The sequence below is a fragment of the Centropristis striata genome, chromosome 23 (genome assembly GCF_030273125.1).
Source record: "Centropristis striata isolate RG_2023a ecotype Rhode Island chromosome 23, C.striata_1.0, whole genome shotgun sequence".
Classification (NCBI taxonomy): Eukaryota; Metazoa; Chordata; class Actinopteri; order Perciformes; family Serranidae; genus Centropristis; species Centropristis striata.
In genome coordinates this window covers 10,858,027-10,878,450 of record NC_081539.1, presented here as the reverse complement: position 1 = coordinate 10,878,450, position 20,424 = coordinate 10,858,027, and the positions used below count along the sequence as shown (strand labels likewise).

The 20,424-nt window shown below is 39.8% G+C and overlaps 2 protein-coding genes across 3 annotated transcripts; both read right to left on the bottom strand.

The window, feature by feature from the left end:
- Positions 1 to 6: 6 nt before the first annotated feature.
- Positions 7 to 7,749, bottom strand: pks1 (polyketide synthase 1). The gene is made up of 6 exons (XM_059327173.1): positions 7,692 to 7,749; positions 7,452 to 7,605; positions 7,213 to 7,373; positions 6,920 to 7,123; positions 6,028 to 6,209; positions 7 to 5,924 (listed from the first exon to the last, which is right to left on the bottom strand). Exons 1-6 carry the CDS (start codon positions 7,747 to 7,749, stop codon positions 438 to 440), a joined length of 6,246 nt encoding a protein of 2,081 aa, XP_059183156.1. The 3' UTR covers positions 7 to 437.
- Positions 7,750 to 9,339: 1,590 nt separating this feature from the next.
- LOC131962310 (ATP-dependent zinc metalloprotease YME1L1-like) lies at positions 9,340 to 18,302 on the bottom strand. Of its 2 annotated transcripts, none has more exons than XM_059327291.1 (18): positions 18,053 to 18,302; positions 16,461 to 16,580; positions 15,760 to 15,928; positions 15,528 to 15,629; positions 15,298 to 15,404; positions 15,018 to 15,168; positions 14,709 to 14,816; positions 13,759 to 13,932; positions 13,506 to 13,658; positions 13,288 to 13,420; positions 13,127 to 13,189; positions 12,509 to 12,621; positions 12,013 to 12,168; positions 11,734 to 11,885; positions 11,514 to 11,640; positions 10,821 to 10,894; positions 10,386 to 10,472; positions 9,340 to 10,295 (listed from the first exon to the last, which is right to left on the bottom strand). In XM_059327291.1, exons 1-18 carry the CDS (start codon positions 18,086 to 18,088, stop codon positions 10,143 to 10,145), a joined length of 2,178 nt encoding a protein of 725 aa, XP_059183274.1. In that variant the 5' UTR covers positions 18,089 to 18,302; the 3' UTR covers positions 9,340 to 10,142. The 2 variants fall into 2 exon arrangements, with proteins under 2 accessions (XP_059183274.1, XP_059183275.1); XM_059327292.1 differs by having other exon boundaries at positions 14,733 to 14,816.
- Between the last annotated feature and the right edge of the window lie 2,122 nt (positions 18,303 to 20,424).

The window sequence follows — 20,424 nt, the reverse complement described above, 5'->3', positions numbered from 1 at the left end:
TCAAAACAGTGTAGACACAATGACGATGGAGTGCCATGGCATCACATAAGTTATATCAGGCTTTGGCTAAACAATACATTCTATTAGGGTATTAATTGTCTGATTCTTTTGATAGTAAAAACAAAAACAATATTTAAGACATGATCAAGCATATATTGAAATAAAACACTAGCACTTTGATGATCAGTTATTGTACAGATCTTCTTCACAGTCAGCAATATATACACATTACACATTCACAGAAATCCGAAAGTACTGTAGTACTATTATACACACTATACCATATACTCATAGGGTTGTACAAACACACCTCCTGCAAAAAATCTCTGCCAATCAAGCAAAACCACAGAAGTAAAATGAATTCCAAGGTTTTTTGGCACTCACAAAACATTTTCTTACTCATAAAACAAATCATTGTTCGATGCAGTAAACTGTAATTATCCATTGTTTTTTACAATAGCAGCCAAAGTGGCTGGTGTGCTGTTGGGGTCCAGTATTCTAACCAAAGGTACATTCACGCCAGTCTCTTGGAAGATCTTGTTCTGCAGAGTCATGGCCAACATTGAGTCGATGCCCAGTGCACACAGAGCTGAGTCATCATCCAGCTCATCTATGCTAACATTGCTGATGTCACTGACAATCATCCTCACACTGTCATGTGTGCAAGGAAAATGTTGAACCATGGGTTCGTTACATAATTTGTCTTTTAGCTCCATTTCCACTAAAGCTGACAGGCGCTCTCTGAGAGATGCATTTTGTGAAAGTACGTGAATGTGAAGATTTCTGAAGTTGAACTTACATATGACTTGTTGTGGTCTGTTCATCACGAGACACTGTCCAAGTGCCTCTTGAACATCACACACATCCATTGTCATCATCCCCTTTGCCTCCAGGAACTTTTGGAAATGGTTTTTGTTCAGCAAGAGGCCGAGGTTCAAAGGACCCCAGTTGATGGACTGTCCAGCAAGTCCGAGATTTCTCCGATAATGACAGAATGTGTCAAGGAAAGAATTGGCTGCGGAGTAGTTACACTGCGAGGCATTGCCAATGAATGAAGAGATAGAAGAGTAGCACACAAAGAAGTCCAGTTTTTTGTGAAGTGTTGCATAGTGAAGGTTTAGAGCTCCACTAACTTTAGGCTGCAGCACCTTTCGGAAGAGGGACTCATCAAGGTTTTCAATTAACGCATCATGTAACACTGCAGCACTGTGAAAAACTCCTTTGATTGGACGAGAGGGGAATCTTTGTTCGATCTTTGAGATCGCGTACACGACCTGCATCGAAACAGAAACGTCACATTGCAGATTCAGGACTGTCACTGCATATCTTTTCTGCAGGAGCTGCATTTCAAACTGCATTTTATCAGTCAGAGTACTTCTGGACAGTGTAGCGATACAACCTCCACCATTATGGGCTATGAACTTTACCGTCTCAAGTCCCAAACCAGAGAGCCCTCCGGTTACAATATAAACACAGCTTTGTTTAAAGAGTTGTCCATGCCTTGTTACAATAGGGATATCAGATACTAGACAATCAGATTCTCTGTGATTTAGGACAACTTGATGCACTGTCCTTGTTGTGAAGTAAGATTCAGCATCTGCATCAGTCTGTGGCTCTTTTGTGCTTGATAATTGAAAAGTCTTCCTTTTCAAAGGCAGAGACTCGCTCTCAAAGCCTAATGACATGAGCCAATTAGAGATATTATTGTTTTGTACTTGCAGATTGGCTTTCTGGAGAACATGAGCCAAATCCAGCTGATGTACATGCATGTGTTCAGTCCTCAATGCAAACATGTTGGCTGGGAGTGATGACATGTGACTGCTACATACAAAAATAACATGTCTATCATGATCACTGTTGTTATGCATCCCCTGCCAAGAGTGATCAAACGGAGGCAGGAAAACAACTGCGTTACTCTGATCATAATGCAGGGATTCTTCTCTGAAATGTGGCAGAGAGGAAACATTCCAGCCCGACCTGTTTGCTGTCAGAGCCAAAACTTTCATCAGAGAAGAAGTTGAGTTGGCGCAGATGATGACCAGCTTTCTGTGCTGATGTTTTACATTAGACAGCATTCTCTGCAGGATCTCCCATGCCAGTACGAAGTAAGACACACATGGTGTCTCTTTCAGGAATGGGAGTCTGTTGCTGCTGTAACAAACAGCTTCAGGAATTATAATCTTTGCAGTGGCGGGAATTGGATAACATGAAGCAACATGATCTCCCACTCTTAGATTATGAACATTTTTCCCAACAGCTGTGACAGTGCCACTAAAATCTAAAGCGAGAAGCTTGTGATTCTGCGACGTATGCTTGTTCCAATACATTGTCCTGCCAAAGTTTAAATGTGAAGTGGTGACGGGAAAGTAGTCAGATGAATGAACGCATAAATTGGATAGCTGAATCTCAACTGACTTCTCTTGGACGGGATTTGCATTTGTGTAGTAGGGGATGGCAGATAGGTGAGCCAGTCTGTATGGATCAGTTGTCTGAAGAAGAAAGTCGCTCACATATCCTGAGTGCATATCACCTTCACATAAAGCTCCGTCCCTCATGGGGGTCCGTGCTATTCTTGTTGTTGATGCTTGACCTTTGCTGATCATGACTTCTTGTTGTTTGCATGTGTTCAACACACGAGCCAGCGTTTGAATGTCTTCACTGGTCACAGAAGCAAGGTCAATCAGCTGAAAAGAGAGACCAGCCATCTCTGCTGCACAAGCCCTCGTCATACCCGACAGCACAAAACCAGGACTCACATGGTCCACAATCATCTCTGTCGATCTATAGGTTATGATGCGGACAGTGCAAGAGCGTTTACTCTCTTTCAAGGCTAAAACTATCTGGCGAAATAGCTCACAGCAAGTCACCAAGCAGTCCAGCATCTTCTCAGACGATAAGTGGCTGAGGTCCTCAACACCCCAAATGTAGAGAATGTTTTCCAAATCCACCTTGGTGTTAAGTGAGCCAAACACGAAATTTCGAACCTCGTCTGCCAGCCATCGATCTCTGCTCTCCACAAAAGTTGACCCTGGGTGTATGTATGGCTTAAGTCCTTTGGCAATGCCAAGTTTGTCTTCAAAAACAATTGCTTTTATTTTGGAGTTCTGCAAGTCTCTCTTGTCAGGAATTGCACAAATTTCATTGTGGAAGAACCATGACTGAAGAACACTTGAGCTATTGCCCAAAAATGAGATCCTCACCCCCTTAAGCTCCACCAGTACATGACCCTCTGTGGTGGAAAAGCAACCACACACTTCAAGGAACTCTGGAGTCTCTTGAATGGCTCTTAAGTACATCACCATTTCCTTTTGCAGCGGTCCTGATATGGTTACACTACTGATAGCTGAGGGGAACCCTGGCTTGGCTGTTAGCTGTCCGATAGCTACCACAGCAGTCATTTGCAAGAAATAGTCCAATATCACAGGGTGAATGCAATACTCATGAAGGTGTTTTTGAAGTTCCCCGGGGACGAGAATTGTTGTCACGGCTTCCTTAAATTCATCTCCAAAGTGCACGTCATCAAGCTGTTTGAACACAGCACCATATTCAAATCCTGCTTGAGAAAGAATTGAATAAATCTGTATTCTCTTCATAACCAATTTGCACCTTTGGGAGATTGTGTTAATACAAATCGCTGGCTCTTCTAACTGGCCATCTGCACACTTGTATGTGCCCGAGGCATGTGTTGCAACAGAAGACTGTATTTTAAATGAAGTCTCATTCTTTGCATGCTCCAGTGTCACTTTTAACTGATGACACTTTGCACGTAGTGTAAGCAGACTCTCAAATCTTACACTGAGCTGGAGCAGAGAAACAGGTTTCTTTGGCCTTAAACCTTCCATCACTGAGGCGTAAGCTAGTTCGACATAGAATGCGCCTGGCACAATGGGAACACCGTTGTTTTTATGATCCCAAAGATATGGTGCAGTCTCTAATGAGACATCGCACATGTACTCTTTCTTATCCTGCTTTATTTTACATATGAGCATATGGGGGGGAAATGCAGAGGATTCAACACCTTTTCCCGCAGCTTCAAAACTCAATTCTTTCTTTGTGCTGACAAACTGATAGACTGGGAGAGCTGTTGGCAATGTCTCATAACCCCTGTAGAGCTGATGCCAATCCACACTGATGCCTAGTTCAAATAGTTTTGCCACAGTTGACAAAATTGTGTCAAAGTCTTTCCCTGGCTGAACAGAGGAAAGAACTGTGGCGTTATTCCCTAAGATCTCAAGTATGTTCCTCTGGAGAGCCCTACGAGGTCCAATCTCTACAAAGACCATATTTGTTTTTGATTGCTTGTCTTTGGTGACAGCACGCAGAGTTTGTTCAAATAAAACAGGCTCTCGGATGTTCCTTGCCCAGTACCTGCCTGTTGTAAAGTCACCATCCAAATAACTGTCTCCAGTCACTGTTGAAAAAAGTTTGCACTCTTGGTTGTTTGCATTCAAAGGACCAATACTTTTCTCAATGCCATCTAGTATGGGGTCCATCAAATGACTATGGTATGCGGCCGGCACATCTAACTCATGGAGGAAGACATTTTTCTCTGTAACCTCGATCTTCAGCCTCTGATGGAGGATGTCTATCGCATCTGCATCCCCGGACAGAGTGCAAGACTGCGAGCTGTTGAATGCTGCTACACAAATTTTTCCAGAAAACTCTGGAAGGACTTTTAATACCTTTTCTACTGCCACATTACCAACAACAAGCATTTTCCCCCCCGTGACCTTACTCTGAAGAGTACTGCGGTGGTACAAAACTTTCACTGCATCCTCAAGAGACAAAAGACCAGAACAGTGAGCGGCAGCAACCTCACCAACAGAGTGTCCAAGCAGGGCACCAGGTTTGACACCCCAGTGCTTTAGGAGAGTGGCAATGCCAACCTGAACCGCAAAAAGAAGAGGCTGGACAACATGTGGCCTGCCGAAATCATCATGATCGTACTCACCGGCAAGCCACTGACTGATGCTGATACTTGTATGACTCTGGAAGAGATTCTCAATTTCTTGAACCTTATCTCTGAAAACAGGAAACTCTCTCAGGAGCTGTTTGCACATACCCCTGTAGGCAACCCCATTGCCACAAAACACAAAAACCAGCTGGATGTCAGAGCTTGTTGACTCAACCTTTGTGTGCAATGCAGATGCTAGCTGATGTTTTAAATCTGAGAGGGAAGATGTTGGGAAGGTCTTCCTATATTTGTGTCTAGAATGACTCCTTCTACATGCCGAAGTGTATGATAGTGCCTGTAAGTCAACTGCTTGCTTGCTGCAAAGCCTCTGATGGGTGTCAGTAATGTTCAGGATCAATGATTTCTCAGAGGCTGCAGACAATACAAAGAGTTTTGGACAGGTTTTTAGGTTCTGATTGGGTACAATGGTCTGTCTGTACTCTCTTACAATCACATGTGCATTTGTGCCTCCAAACCCAAAGCTGTTGACCCCAGCTACCCTTCCCAACGACCCATTTGTCTCCCATCTTTCAGCTTTAATTGGAATACTTAAACTCAGAGCTTTAACATCGACATTGGCACTGTCTTCCGAGTAGAAAACTGAGGGCACAGTGGTTGCATTCTTTATCATTAAAAGTACCTTAATGAGTCCGGCCACTCCGGCTGCAGATTCTGTATGTCCAATGTTGCTCTTCACAGAGCCAATCCTCAGTGTCTCTGAACCAGGAGGTTTAGCTTTAGCAATGACGTTTGAGATGCTTTCCGCCTCTGTTGGATCTCCGACTGGCGTTCCTGTCCCATGTGCCTCGATGTACTGGACATCTGCAAGGTCAGACTCAGAGTAGATTCTCTGCAGCAGCTCCTGTTGTTGAATCATAGACGGTTTGGTGATTGGAGTGACTGAGTGTCCATCCTGATTGACCGCTGTTTTGCTGACAATACCCCATACTTTGTTTCCGTCTTTTATTGCCTTTGGATAGAAAATCACAAAATAAGCAGGCTATTATCTCTACTGTATTAAGTTTGTGAAAGCCTGAAATTACAGTAAAAAAATAAACAGAATACTTGCTTACATTTTTAAGTGGCTTGAGGAGAACGACTCCGCAGCCCTCCCCTCTACCATACCCATCAGCTCTGTTGGAGAAAGGTTTGCTGGTTCCTTCAGGTGAGATCATCTTGGCCTTGCTGAGAGCAACAAACACTCTTGGCTCTATTATACAGCTGACACCTCCACACAGAGCCATCTCACAGTCTCCTGGTTGAAAAGGGGGTGGGGGTTGGATGAAATATTGAACATTAAAAAGTGATGTGCTGATTAACTTGCTTTTAGGCATGGCAGTTGTAAAGAATATAGTAGTTATAGTTTGAAGCTTCAAAGCTTAATTTATAATGTTGACATTTGAAGCCTATATCAACGTTCAAATACTGAACAAATACTTTTTTTGCATGTTGATTTATTGTGTTTAAACCTAGTATTGCTGCACAGTTGTAGATAAAGATTAGGCTATAATTATTAGTATTATGCTATTTGTAGAATTAGATTACAGTAGGTGACTGTGTAGCTTTCTCTTCTCCAAGCAAAGTAGCCTTCAAACCAATTTAATTGTTTTGCTCCTCACTTTTCATTGTGTAGTTCTTCTGAAGATGGAAGTCTGGTAGGTCAGTTTTCATGGCTTTGTTTCTTTCATTTAGTTTATATACTGTTTTGTTTGGCTGGCCCAGGCTTCTTCCATTCTTTTGTTTATTTTGTCACCTATAGACTGTTTTTGTTGAGGTTAATTCATGGTATTATCGTGTAAATATGGTATATCGTCTTTCATAATATATTGCTGGTCAAGCGATTGAGCCAACTGCTTTTGTCTATTGAAAAACATTCAAAGATTCATTCAAAAACCTTAATAGGGGTTTAAAATATAAAAAAACAAAAACAAAAAAGACGCTCAGTACAGCCCTACCACCACATACCTTGCTTTATAGCCTGGCAGGCTAAATGTAGAGCCACCAAAGATGAAGAACAGGCACTGTCAATGGCAAGAGAAGGTCCAGTGAGATTAAAGGTGAAGGATATTCTATTTGCAGCCACACTCATGGCCGTCCCGGTGCCATTGTAGTGGGTGATTTTAGTGGGACTGTTACTCTGGAGTATCTCGTAATCCCTGTTCATCAGACCTGCAACACCGCCACAAAAGCAGAGTATGTCACAATTTGTGCATCATGAAATTGTGCTCGTTTTAAGTGTATTTTATGATAGCGGTCACCGATGTAAACTCCAGCTCTGCTTCCACTGATGCTTTCCATTGAGATTCCTGCATCTTCTAATGCCCTGTACGTGCACTGCAAGAGGAGTTTCTGCTGAGGGTCCATGAAATCAGCTTCAGCTTCCGTAATGCCAAAAAACTTGTGATCAAACTCGTTAAACCTGAAATTTAAAAAGGAACCTTTTTATTATAATTCAAACACAAATTTGTAAGTCTTAATCCTAATAAATATGGCTTACCCTTCAATGAGAGCTGCTTTGGTTGTTTGCGTCTTCCCAGGTTTGCCATCATCAGCGTCATACCAAAGAGTGGTGTCAAATCTCTCTGCTGGAATATCTACAGCACAGTTTTTCCCCTCCAACAGAATCCCCCAGAAATTGTCCAGCCCTTCACCTAAGATAAAAAGGACCACAATACCTTTCATTCACCTTAAACAACTGGGGAAAAAACACAAACTCAGAGAAATGCTTGCGTCATACCGCCAGGGAAATTGCACCCAATCCCGATAACAGCGATGTCATCGTCTGCGTCCTCCATTGTTCCTTTGAGATGAAGGTGAAGCTGCCCTGGTAGCTTTATTCTAAAAGCCAAAGTGAAACTTCAAGCCTCTCCATAGTGAAGCTAAATATTCAGACCTCGTTGCTGTCTTTGGTCAAACTGGAGCTGCTGTACCTCCCAGCCTTTATAAACATTGTGCCAGTGAGAAAAGACAAGAGGGCATAACAATGCCCTGCCTTGTTACAGTTCAGTCGGCTTCATCTGTAACTAAATACACTAATTGTAACTTAAGATCATTCAAAGACAAGCAAAGAATCAGTTTTTTGTTCTTGTTTGGGGACTGACAAAAGACCACTGTGTATAGTAGTATCCTTTGAGTGGCCATTTTAACAGGAACGCAGACATCAAGACTCCCAAAGGACTCATGGACTGTAAAAAAAAATAAAAATAAAATAAAAAATGCTGGACTTAAACACAATCAACCTTCCCTGGATGGACCTGAAAATATCCATTCAAGTTAACCGCTTCAGGGGATCTGCAGATAATGGCAGAAAATCCCCAAATCCAGGTGTAAAAAGCTTCATGCACAGGAACACTCAAGGCTGTAACCACTGCCTGGTACTTCAATTAGAACCGACTTAAAGGTCTGAATGCTGATAATAGTTTTTAATAAACTTGCAAAAACAACCTAAAATCTGGTTTCTGCCTTATCATTATGGTATTTTTAGTGTAAGATTGAGTGCAAAATATGAAATCCAACCACTTTAGAATTTGACTGATACATAAAGGTGAAGAATGCAACCTTACCAATTTTGTCCAGCCTCACTACCGTCCTCAGCTCTATTTCCAGCAGTAGCAGGCTGCTGGAATTGCCTGCTTGAACCCACTGTAACTAGTAGGTATCTGCACCTAGCACCAGACAAAGTTCACTAGTAGCTAGTAAACATAATGGAGCATTTAGCAGCTAATGTCAGGGCTCATACAGCCTTATGGATACAATTCAAGCACTTTCAAGGTACCTAAAATACATTTTAAGACTTGCATACATTGAAGACTTTATCATTACTTCTAGACTATTACTGTAGAATCAACTGCCAAAAAAGTTTTGAGAATTAATTTATGGCCTACAACAACAATTCAATGTATGTTTACATGTATTTATTTCACTGGTTGTTTTATAACAGGACTTGACTGTCTTAGTTCATCTTGTTGGAAATTTTTAAATTTCAAACATTAAATATTTTGGGTTTCATTAGATTGCCAATGAAACACATTATATTGAAAATCAGACATTTTTGAAGTATATCCATATTAAATCATATTACCTAAACAATGGTTAAATTAAGTCTTTTCCAAACTTTCAAGACCCTGTAACGTTATGAGCCAGATATTTCACTCAAAGACCAAAAGGAAGGGCAAATATTGGACTCACATACATTTCTAAATGAGTGCTTGTTTCTGTCAGATGGATGTGTAAATAAGGAACTGTTTGCTAACACATTAGCCAAATTAGCTACATAAATAAGGTGATAATAAACATGTAGCTCCAGGTTAAAGCTTGTTGTGCTGCCCCCAAGTGGCCAAACCAAATACATGCAAGCTCACTTGAGTCATGTAGTGAAGTACACATTCATGAGTAAGGGTAAACCTTTATTTGAGCTCCAAGAAGGCCTTTGTCTAAAAGGAACAACCTGAAGCAATCCTTTTACACGCTTACAGTTTATATACATTTCCCCTCATTTATCAGCTACACATGAGCTTATTATAGTACATGAGGGCCACTATCACTAATATCAGAAAAAGAGAACACACCTTTGGGCACTTAAATAAATAAGAACAAACAATAGATGTAACTGAAATACACCATTTAGAGAAAAACCTCTAATATGAATAGCGGTATCACCTGTACCTTGCTACAGCCAAATGGTACATTCTAGATTGAGGTACTTTAAGGTCCTATGGTGTTCACCAGTCTGTACAAATTTAAAATGAGACATACACACACATGAAATCATTCATCTCATCTTAATTAACCATGCTCTTAATCATATTTATTTGCTGTTTAACCTGATACTAAACATGACTCTGATGTATAAAACTACTACAGACGTCATTTGTCTTGAGTCTCTGACAACAAGCCTGTCATAAAGCCTTGATTAGGAGTCAAACTTGTGGAGAACAAATATGTTTTTCATCCAATTAAATCACTGTGTGCTTTAAAAATCACTGTGAAACCAAAAGTCTTCTCTACAGGAAATGCAGGACAAATGAAAATACAATAAAAATGTCCAAGGGGTGCAACTTAATCATCAGTGACATCTTCACATTGATAATAAGAGGGATACAAACAACTGAAATACAAGGCCTCCAAAAGGCCTGTGCACAAATGCACAGCTTTATATATATATACATGATACAAGAGTCTAAAATATCTACTGAGGTATCTGCTGGTCCAGTGATTTGCCCTCAAGCACCATCTGGATCTCTTTGGCATCCAGAGTTTCATGAGTTAGCAGGGCATCAGCTAGCTTCTTGTGCTCGTTGCTGTACGTCTTCAGGATTGTTTTAGCACGTTCGTAAGAGTCCTGGATGACAGAGGATGATTAGTGACACAGAAATGGATTAAGAAAGAGTAAGTTAAACAGTACATTTGAGAGCGCTGTGGGGAAACTCACCTTGAGTAGAGCTCTGACTTCCTGTTCGATGGCAGCTTGTGTCTCGGGGCTCTGCTTGGACACGTCACCGTAGGTCATGACACCGAGCTGCAACAGATTACATCCTTAGGTTGAATGAACAATAGACCTTCTTATGCATTAGTCACCTGTAGTTACTGATTATAAGCTACAAAACTTTATCTCCCCAAGAGCTGAGACAGATTTTCCTTGTCTTTTGATAATTATATATTATAATAATTTCCTAGGACTGCAGGTTTTCATTTAAATTCAACAATTAATCAGTGCCAGCCCAAGTCTCTGACTATGTTGAATAAAATAATAATAACAAAAGGCAATAAAGTCCCAGAACAGGACTGTTTAGTGAAAAACTGCCTCCTATGTTAAGCAAAAGGATCCAAGGGTTACCTCATTAAGCACACAAATTTAAAATGTTACCTTGTCACTCATGCCGAACCTGGTCACCATCATTTTTGCTAATTTGGTTGCTCCATCGAAGTCACTGGAGGCTCCTGAAATACCCAATAGAAGGAAGAGATTGATTTTAACTGCATGCTTTGGTCATTTGAAAAATTTGTTTAAAAAATATACTATAAACAATACTTCTGAGGTCATCACAATCGTAAACAAAGAGTCTTTTCATACATGAAAAGTGCTGATTTATAAAAAAAAAAAGTAAATTATTTATCCTCAGGATACTGATCACTCAAATTTCTGACAGCCCTGAAAACTTTTAAAGTGTTATACAATATAGGTGCACTATTCTCTTAAACACATTTCTGGTGTTCATGATACAACAGGACTGACACTGTAGCATGGCTATAACTAATAATTATTTTCATTATGTGTCAGAAAATAGGTAAAAAATGTCCTGTGTATATTCCCTGATTATGGGACCAACAGTCCAAAACATCCAAAACTATTCAGTTTTTATCAAATAAAAAAACAAACAAATTCTCACATTTGAGAAACATGAAACCAGCAAATGTTTGAGGACTTTTTTAGACTAAAATAGCTAAAATTAGTTGCTCATTAATATCCCATTGATCAACTAATCCATTTATTAACCAGTCACTGCAGCTCTACACCCAAGCATTTATTTAATTTCTTAAATGTCTTTTATTCCCGTACCAGTGGTGATGTTGTCATCTCCAAAGATGAGCTCCTCTGCTACTCGCCCGCCCATACTGACATCCATCTGAGCCAGCAGCTGGGCTCTCGTCTCACTCCAACGGTCATTCTCTGGGAGCATGGACACCTGGAGACAAGACAAATTGTGTTCTTTAGGTTTGGTTTTAAAGGGAAAAAAGGGACACAAAAAAAAATACTGATAGGGAGTATGAGAGCTCACATGGCCAAGAGTTGGGCCTCTGGGCATGATAGTGGCCTTATTGATGGGCATTGCATCTTTGGTGTAATAGGCAACAATGGCATGACCAGACTCATGGTAGGCTGTGATGGTCTTGTTCATCTTGTCGATTACAACACTCTTCCTCTCAGGGCCTGGTATAAAAAGGATTATAAGAGATTAATAAAAAAAAATATCCCATTCATCCTTCCTAGTGTGTAGGTAATCCATCTCATGTGATGTGCGGGCTGTAGAGCATATCTAAAGACTGAGTGTATTCACCCATGAGGATCTTGTCCTTAGCGAACTCCAGATCTCCCATTGTGACCATCTCTTTCTCGTCCACGGCTGCCTTCAGGGCGGCCTGGTTGACCAGGTTCTCTAGCTCTGCCCCAGAGAAGCCCACTGTGCCCCGGGCAATAATCTCTGCTTCCACCGCTGCAAAAGAGAAGCACAACAGAAAATGCCTTCTTTAGAAAAAGGACGTCAGGAGACAATGATGTCCTTTACGAAACAGCAAACAAAAAGATTCTCTCAGGCTTCGAATGATTTAAGATTTCAGTTGATAAGAGTAGCTAATGTTTCTGCACAATATGAAGGATTTTGCCACTGATATCACTTAAATTGCCAATTAGAAATAGTTTCAGACAGACTAACAAAAATATAAGTGACAAATAAGAGCTCAATAAGGAACAGATCTTGAAAGATTTGCTTTCTGGGATATTAGTTTTTATAAAAAATATGCAAATAGTTTAGTATATTTTACACTGAGACCTACCAGGGTCCACTTTGATCTTGGACAGATACCAGTTGAGAATTTCAGTGCGTCCTTTCACATCGGGGTGAGGGACCGTCACCTGCATGTCAAACCTTCCGGGCCTTACCAGAGCGCTGAAAAGTAGAAATAATCCAGCATGTTAAAATACAAAACATGTACTAGCTTTCAGATACTCTAATTAAATCTTGTTTTTGAGTTATTGGACAAACAGTAAATGAACAATGAGCAAATGTCAGAATTTTTAATACTGCACAACACATTTTAATTAACTTAACATGCAGATTTGTAAACAACATCACTGTATGACACCATTATATCGACTACACTAATACAAAAAATTACAGAAGTCATAAAACAGGGCAGTGGTTAATTTATATTCTGAGTGTTTGTTTTTGAAATATAGGAACTAGGACAAGGCCACAAGGTGTCTGTGAGAGGGTAAAGGTCATAGAGTGAGAACAGTTTTGTTTACATGACCTATATCTTCAGACTGTATTGACCCTGTTTCAAGAGGTTTTACAACAACAGGTTATTCTACTTAAAAAAACAAAATAAATTAAAGCCTTGGTAAAAAAAAACAACATTTGTTTGATTACATTTTGTGAAATGTAAACTTACTTATCCAAAGCCTCTGCAAAGTTTGTAGCACCAACAACAATGACGCCCTCGTTTGGTTTAAACCTGTAAAATACCAAAACATTTAGAAAAGAAAGCAAAAATTCTTGATGGCACATTTTTTTTCCCCACACTTTAAAAATAAAAAAAACCCAGACACTGACCCATCCATTTCAGCCAGCAGCTGGTTGATGGTTTGTCTAGAATAGGGATGCATTGGAGACTCAATCCTCTTTCCGCCAACGCTGTCCAACTCATCGATGAAGATGACGCAGGGAGCATTAGCTTTTGCCTCTTCTGCAAACCACAAAACAACAGATTGTAGTAGTTTGGTTACATCCTCAGCTGGTCACCCACACTTTCTCACACCCAGCAAACTTACTGAAAAGGTTCCTGATCCTGCTAGCACCGACACCCACAAACATCTCATCGAACTCCGACCCGGAGGCGTAGTAGAACGGCACATCAGCCTCCCCAGCCACAGCTCGGGCTAACAGAGTCTTTCCTGTGCCTGGTGGACCAACTAAGAGGATCCCTGAGGGGACAAGAGGAAACAAATTGGTACAAAATAATCAAAAATATAGACCACTTTGTGCAGAGGAAAAAACATCTGGAGAAAATATAAAATATAATACCTTTAGGCAGCTTTCCACCCAGAACGGTAAACTTCTGGGGGTTCCTGAGAAACTCCACAACCTCTTGCAACTCATTCTTTGCCTCCTCCACTCCTTTGACATGCTCAAATGTCACATTTTTCATCTGGATGGGGTCGACTGCTGAGTCGAGACCAGATGTGGTGCGGAATCTCACTGTAAAATCCCAAAACAGCTGGTTCAGTATAGTAACACCATAAAAACTTTCCATGACATGACGGACATTGTTACTGCTTGTTACAATACGCTTACTGCAGTGCATATAATATACGAAAATAGAAAAGATCCAAATGTGTGCTGCTATTCCACATTTACTGCATCCAACTGTTTCAAAAGTTCCATCACACTAGTATAAAAACATGTATAGTTTAAAAAGATGTTTAAGTATTACAGTGGTATATGCAGCAGAATAATCAGTCAAACTCTACATGCACACCATAGGAGAGATATAATTTCTTATCAGCTATAATGTAAAGTATTTTAACCCTATGAACCCCACAACCCACTAGAGGTTTTAAATGCACGTTTTCTTTAAATAAATTGCCAAAATTACGTGTAAAAATCTGATAATTCTGGTTTTCAAAGTTTAATGACAATTTTTCAATAGTCCAGTAAGAGTAATTTGTGACACACGCTTCCATCAGGAAAAATAACCAACATTAAGATTTAATGTGTGCTATTTCATCAAAAATCCCTTTTCCAAATTGGTCAAAAATAAACCATTTGCTCTAACCAAATCCTTTAAAAACTTAAATCTGTACTCATCAGGGCAACTGGGCTGAGAACAGTCACATAAAATCACAGTCGCAAAAAATCTGTGAAACTTTCATTTTACATCTTTGGAGACGCTAACAAGCTGTTTTCTTTGCAGTGTGCATGTAGCGTCGTGAGTTGATTTGCAAGCAGAGGAGAGAATAAAAACTGAAACAAACCAGCATCAGAAAAGGAGCCTTTACCCGAGAGAAACGGGGTTCTTGACAAGCCATAAATACCCAGAAGTAGGAGGACCAACAGGATCAACCTGGTTCTTCTCAGTGAGTCTGTAAACAGAGCACAGACACAGATTAGTGAGTTAGTCCTTTATGGCAATCACAGGATCTCTGTTTCAACTCAGCGCTGCCACCCAAATAGAACCTTGTGCAACTGTTACACCGACTACCAGGGAATCCTTTAATCATAAAAGTTTCCCTTTCCCTCTAAATGATTGTATTGCCTGATGAATAAGTAAGTGAGCCACATGCCTTGTGTTCTCTGAGTGTAGGCCTGAGACCTCATGAACCCCTCACTGAAACCTGTCTTGAAAGCTTCCTGCTGGTTATCTGGAAGGTTCTTTTGTTTCGCCAGTTGGTCCAGTGATTGTACATCAGGTCCCTTTTCCCTCTGAAGCAATCCCTGTGAGGGAGTCGGGGGGAAAGTTGGTCAGTAAGATTCAAAATTCAGCCCTTTTCACTTCTTTATACATCTAATTTTTGTGGTAATACAGAGTGAATCCCAGAAAATCTCACTAATCTTTTTTCTGACCTTCATGAATGCTGGTGTATAGTCCGACTCCACCGGACCGTCATAACTAGACTCTGTTCTTCTGGTCTTTGTTCTCAACGTTTTGAAGCCCCGACTCTGGATCCATACTAAAAATAGAGACATACATTGAAAGCAGAAAAACATTAAAACACTACTCTTAATATCAAGCTGTTCATACCCATAGATGACCTGCATAGTACAGGATAATGATTCAAAGTCAGTATTCTTACCTGGCAAGAATTGTAGATCAGAGCAAACTTCTTTTAGAGGTCTATGGTATTGTCTGTGGAATAATGGGGAGCCAAAAACTCCCAATCCTCTGTGTGAAAACCCTGTAATACAAAGTGCAAAAGGTTTGTTTCACTTTACATGATATAACATATTGACAAATGTATGAAATCAGTTTTGGTAAAATAAGATTTTCTGAGAAAACAATAAAGCGGAGAACCCTGAGCTGCTCACCATGCTTGTTGTGAAAGAAGCTGTCAGAAGAAACATGACTCGACCTCCATGTCGAAGGAACAGTGGGAGGTTCTACTGGTCCTGGTAAAGGCAGTAACCTGCTGACCAGCTCATCCAGCTGACTTACCCTGATGTCAGACAGGCCGAGCTCCCTCAGACTTACACTGGGCTGTGAAGAAAGGATAGCAGGAGAAGGTTATCCAAATCTAAGAGGATCATTGCATACACATGGCTTTCTAGAGCCTTTCATTCACTCACTTACTTTTTATAGACACACAGAAATTAACATAACAATTTAGACTTGCTTCACTAGAGCTGAGATGTGCCGAATGATTTGATTTGACATTAAATAGACAGAAAACATGGAAGCTACTGGAAGGCTTAAAAATAAATTTCTTTGCTGGCATAAAATTGGAAAAACAACAACAACAAAAAGATTTTTTTTAAAGATCAATCATATGAATTTGTCTTGTTTCATATGTTTGATCAAAGTGAAGACCTGCTGAATAGAGGGTTGTCCCTCACTTGCACTTATTGACAACAGATCTAATGTTTGCAATAGGTTGTCCAAAATAACCAGTGTTTAGTGTATGATCTTTCATTTGTCCAGCACTACCAATAAAGTAAGAACAAATCAATATGTGGAAACATTAAAGTCCTTCCATGTATACATGGTGTCCAACACACCGCACCTGTCTCACCTCTTTTAGATATGAACTGTGCTCTGGAATGAAGTCTTTGTGAAGCGCCTGGACTGAGGCTGTGGCTGAGTTCTTCAGAGAGTGGAGGGCATTGATGAGTTGGCTGAGGGGCACTATCATCTGCCGAATACAAAAACAGAGGAGGGTGAAGAAGAGTCTTTCAACACATCGTGTGTGTGTGTGTGTGTGTGTGTAAAATGATACACATCTCATTAACAATACCTTCTTAATTTTACATCTCTTCAACATTGATTTAATTACTGGCATGTTATGTAAATGTACTGTAATGTTCTTATTGTAAAAAAGACTGGCTTATGTCCACTTCAAGGCACATATTATATAAATGAATAAAGAACATTTTTGAGAAACAAATCCTTGTGATAAACAAAACTTTGTGATTATTTTTACACCCCTGTTACTTGAATCATGCTTAAAAATGTATATATAAAAATATTATAACCATTTATCTACCGGGTCTCAGGACTGTAATATTGTCACCCTATGAAAATAGGGTTTTTCAAAATTGTTTTTTTTGCCTAAATCATCTCCTCATGACGCTGGCCACCTATGGTAAAATACATACCACATCCTCAGTTGATCAGATTATGTGATTTTACCCCTTTAAGATAATGGCCTATATCAAGTGTGACTTATACATCATATTTATTTTGCCTAAGTCAAAATAAAATGTGACGTAGGCAGTTTTTTTAAACATGCCTTTGTGACTCAAGCAAGATATGGGAACACTATTTTGAAGGTGTCTACATAAAAGTGACATGAGCGTGTCATAAACATGACATGGGATGGGATGTGTCATGAACATTAATGACACTTTGAAGTAACATTAATGCTCATGATACTTGTCATGTCATGTTTCTGACAGGCTTGGTAAAACCAAGGTAACACTTTATTTTGAAGGTGTCTACATAAGGGTCACCCTTATGTAGACACCTTCAAAATAAAGTGTTACCATATCTTGCTTAAGTCACAAAGGCATGTTTAAAAAATTGCCTAAGTCATTTATTTCTCTTAAGTTGCATACTTTACACACAGTACTATGCCAATAACCATCCTTTGTTACATCCCTTTTGAGTGAAATGATCAATAAATGTCATATGTTACACTTATGGTGAAGTTTTTTGAGTTTCCTGATTCTACACTGCTCTTTGCCCATCAGAGGACAGTGTGGCTCACGTACGTCAGAGATGTGCCAGTTATATAACCACTACTGTTTCAAAACTAAGTTAGGGCCCTTTAATTAACTTAAAGCTCTTCCCTGTCATATCAGATGGTAAAGACCTGTCTGAAACCACACGTACAGAGCTCGCTGCTTTAAAATAGCTTCCTATGACAGCGTGACGTCAGCATGGGCTGATTATGAAAACCGTGGACTTGTTAATGCTAACGTTAGCCGAGCTAGGTTGTCATTGTGAGAGAGGGTAGGACATAAATAACGACAGACAAGAGCTTCTTATTGCTAAAACTTCCGTCACAGTCCAACACGGGCAGCGCTGACTTTATAACTAACAGACAACTAACGTTATCAGCACATTGGCTAGCTTATTAAAAAAGCTGCTATCCAGTCGGCTTACCTGTTGTGGCTGAAAAGACGTTGACAGTGAAAACATTTTTGCCGAAATACAATTACAATTTGGGCGTTGGAGGGTAGATGTACGAGGAGAGACCCTCTATATAGCTCTAATGAACGAGTCCTCCCGGGAGCGGTGTCCTTTTTGTTTTCCTTGTTACACAACTTTCAGCAGCTTAGCTACCAGCAGCAAATGGATTCTCCGGCATCCGAGGTCAAATTGACTACAAAGTGACGTCAATTCGAATTACTACCGGGTGCGTCTTGCGTCATAAGATCCCTTGAGGACCTCAAACTGCAAATTTATGAAAAATCAGATTAAAAACACTTTAATCGTTTTCAAAAACCTACATTTATTTGAATTTACCTGTTATGTGCCCTACCAGAAAAACACTTGGCTGTTACACAGTTTCTTTATTTGTTTCATGTGTATTCCCTACTGCCTGGTCAAAATTTAAATTGTGAAAAATATAAATTATGTAAAATACATACTTTAAAACTAAATATAACTCATTAATCCCGGCGGAATATGTCAACGTTACAGCTGCTTAGAGCAAAAATACAATGATGAGGGGCAAAAAATAATAGCAATCCAATAAAAAAAAACAACAACATATTACTTATGGCTATTAGTGGGGCGGATTAGCTGAACAATCGTTCACTTTGTGATAAAAGCATGAAATTTGGTAGATGTGTTGGTGAATATGTTTCAAACAAATCTGGATATTGGGCCACCTCAAAAGCGCCCCCTAGTGGCCGTGGCAGGCATTTGTTATACGAATAAATCAATGATGAATAAAAACTGCCCTTTTAATAATACCAACTGGTGATGAATTGTATATTGTTGGAAAGCCTGATTAGTCACCTTTACAACGAGGTACAGCTTGTAAGGATCGTGCATTCATGGAATGAGCAACGGGGCTAAACGTGTGGGTAGCACCCCCCAAAAATGTGCATCCCCTGTGGGGCGGATTAGCTCAATAAATCACAAGAATTGTTTATTTTGTGATAAAAGCACACAATTTGGTGGATGTGTTGGTGGATATGTTTCAAACACATCTGTATATTAGGCCATCGCAAATGTGCCCCCTAGTGGCCATAGCAGTCATTTTCTTCGTTAAAATGACAAAAAATATTTAAATTATTTCTTAAAATATTTAAAAAATGTAAACTAAATATACAAACGTAAATTAAAAAATGTAAATACACATATTAAATTAACAAAAATCCAGTTAGACACTCTTTCAGTTATTTTTCCTGCCCCACCACAATCGGGCTAGCCATCGAGCTAGCTAGCAAATGAGCTAGCTAGCATTTGCTTCCTGGGACAAGCAGTGCAGTGGACTGTCCATCAAGGTATGTCTAAATATTTTATTTCACCTGTTATAATTATGAATAAAATATGCTATGAACATCATAAAGGCTAAAGAGAAAAACAATCATCATGGGCCTTGGCCGAAAAGTAAATTAGCAAGATAGCAAAAATAGGTACTTAAGCTAGCTAGTTAGCTTGGAACATGTATCAGTGGCTGTTGGGTGTGAAAGCTTAATAAGACACTGTTAAATTATGTCCTGTGGAATGTGGGCATCCCTCTCTGCACACACACACACACACACACACACACACAGGCACACACACACTATATGTAATGTCTCCTTTGCCCATGTGGTTCTTTTTTTCTTTTTTTAAATGTATTTTATAACTCCATCACAGTTAGTCAGGTGGCTTAGGACCAGATTTGAGAAGAAAGGGGACACGCCGGACAAAAGCACCAACATTTTTCCACATGCTCTCCATCACCAAAGGTTTCAACTTTTGGTAGGAGCCACTTCATCAAGATTGTTGATCGGCATATAAGCCATAAGCCATAAGTCTATGAGAACCAATATATCTTCCAAGCCACTTAGAAGGTCAATCTTGGTGTCAAAATACACATTTTCTGGGTCAAAGAATCATTTAAAGCTATTGAGAATATCACTGGATGATTAACTGTAAATAATTTGTTGATCAAGATCTGACATGGGATGAAAGCGTACCCTTGATTTTTTTGAGCAGTGTACATGGCAGCTAATCCTCACTCTCCCGTGAACATTGATTCCAAACAGTTTCAACTCAGGATTGATCAAATAATCATCTAGTGATATTCTCAATAGCTTTAAATGATTCCTGGACACAGAAAATGTAGATTTTGACACCAAGATTGACCTTCTAAGTGGCTTGGAAGATATAGCGTTTCTCATAGACTTTATATGGCTGCCATCACCGCAATCTTGATGAAGTGGCTCCTACTAAAAATTGAAACCTATAATGATAGAGAGTATGTGGAAAAAATGTGGTGCTCTTGTCCGGCGTGTCCCCTTTATTTGGCTAAGCCG

Bases quoted from the DNA above. Each gene is read 5' to 3' on its own strand.
- pks1 (XM_059327173.1), bottom strand. From the start codon at position 7,749: ATGGAGGACGCAGACGATGACATCGCTGTTATCGGGATTGGGTGCAAT. The intron at 7,606-7,691 runs GTATGACGCAAG...TTTTTATCTTAG, and splicing joins TGGGTGCAATTTCCCTGGCG to GTGAAGGGCTGGACAATTTC. The intron at 7,374-7,451 runs GTAAGCCATATT...TTTAAATTTCAG, and splicing joins AAAGCAGCTCTCATTGAAGG to GTTTAACGAGTTTGATCACA.
- LOC131962310 (XM_059327291.1), bottom strand. From the start codon at position 18,088: ATGTTTTCACTGTCAACGTCTTTTCAGCCACAACAG. The intron at 12,622-13,126 runs GTAAGTTTACAT...TCTACTTTTCAG, and splicing joins TTTGCAGAGGCTTTGGATAA to CGCTCTGGTAAGGCCCGGAA. The intron at 10,895-11,513 runs GTACGGGAATAA...TGGGTATTTCAG, and splicing joins AGATGACAACATCACCACTG to GAGCCTCCAGTGACTTCGAT.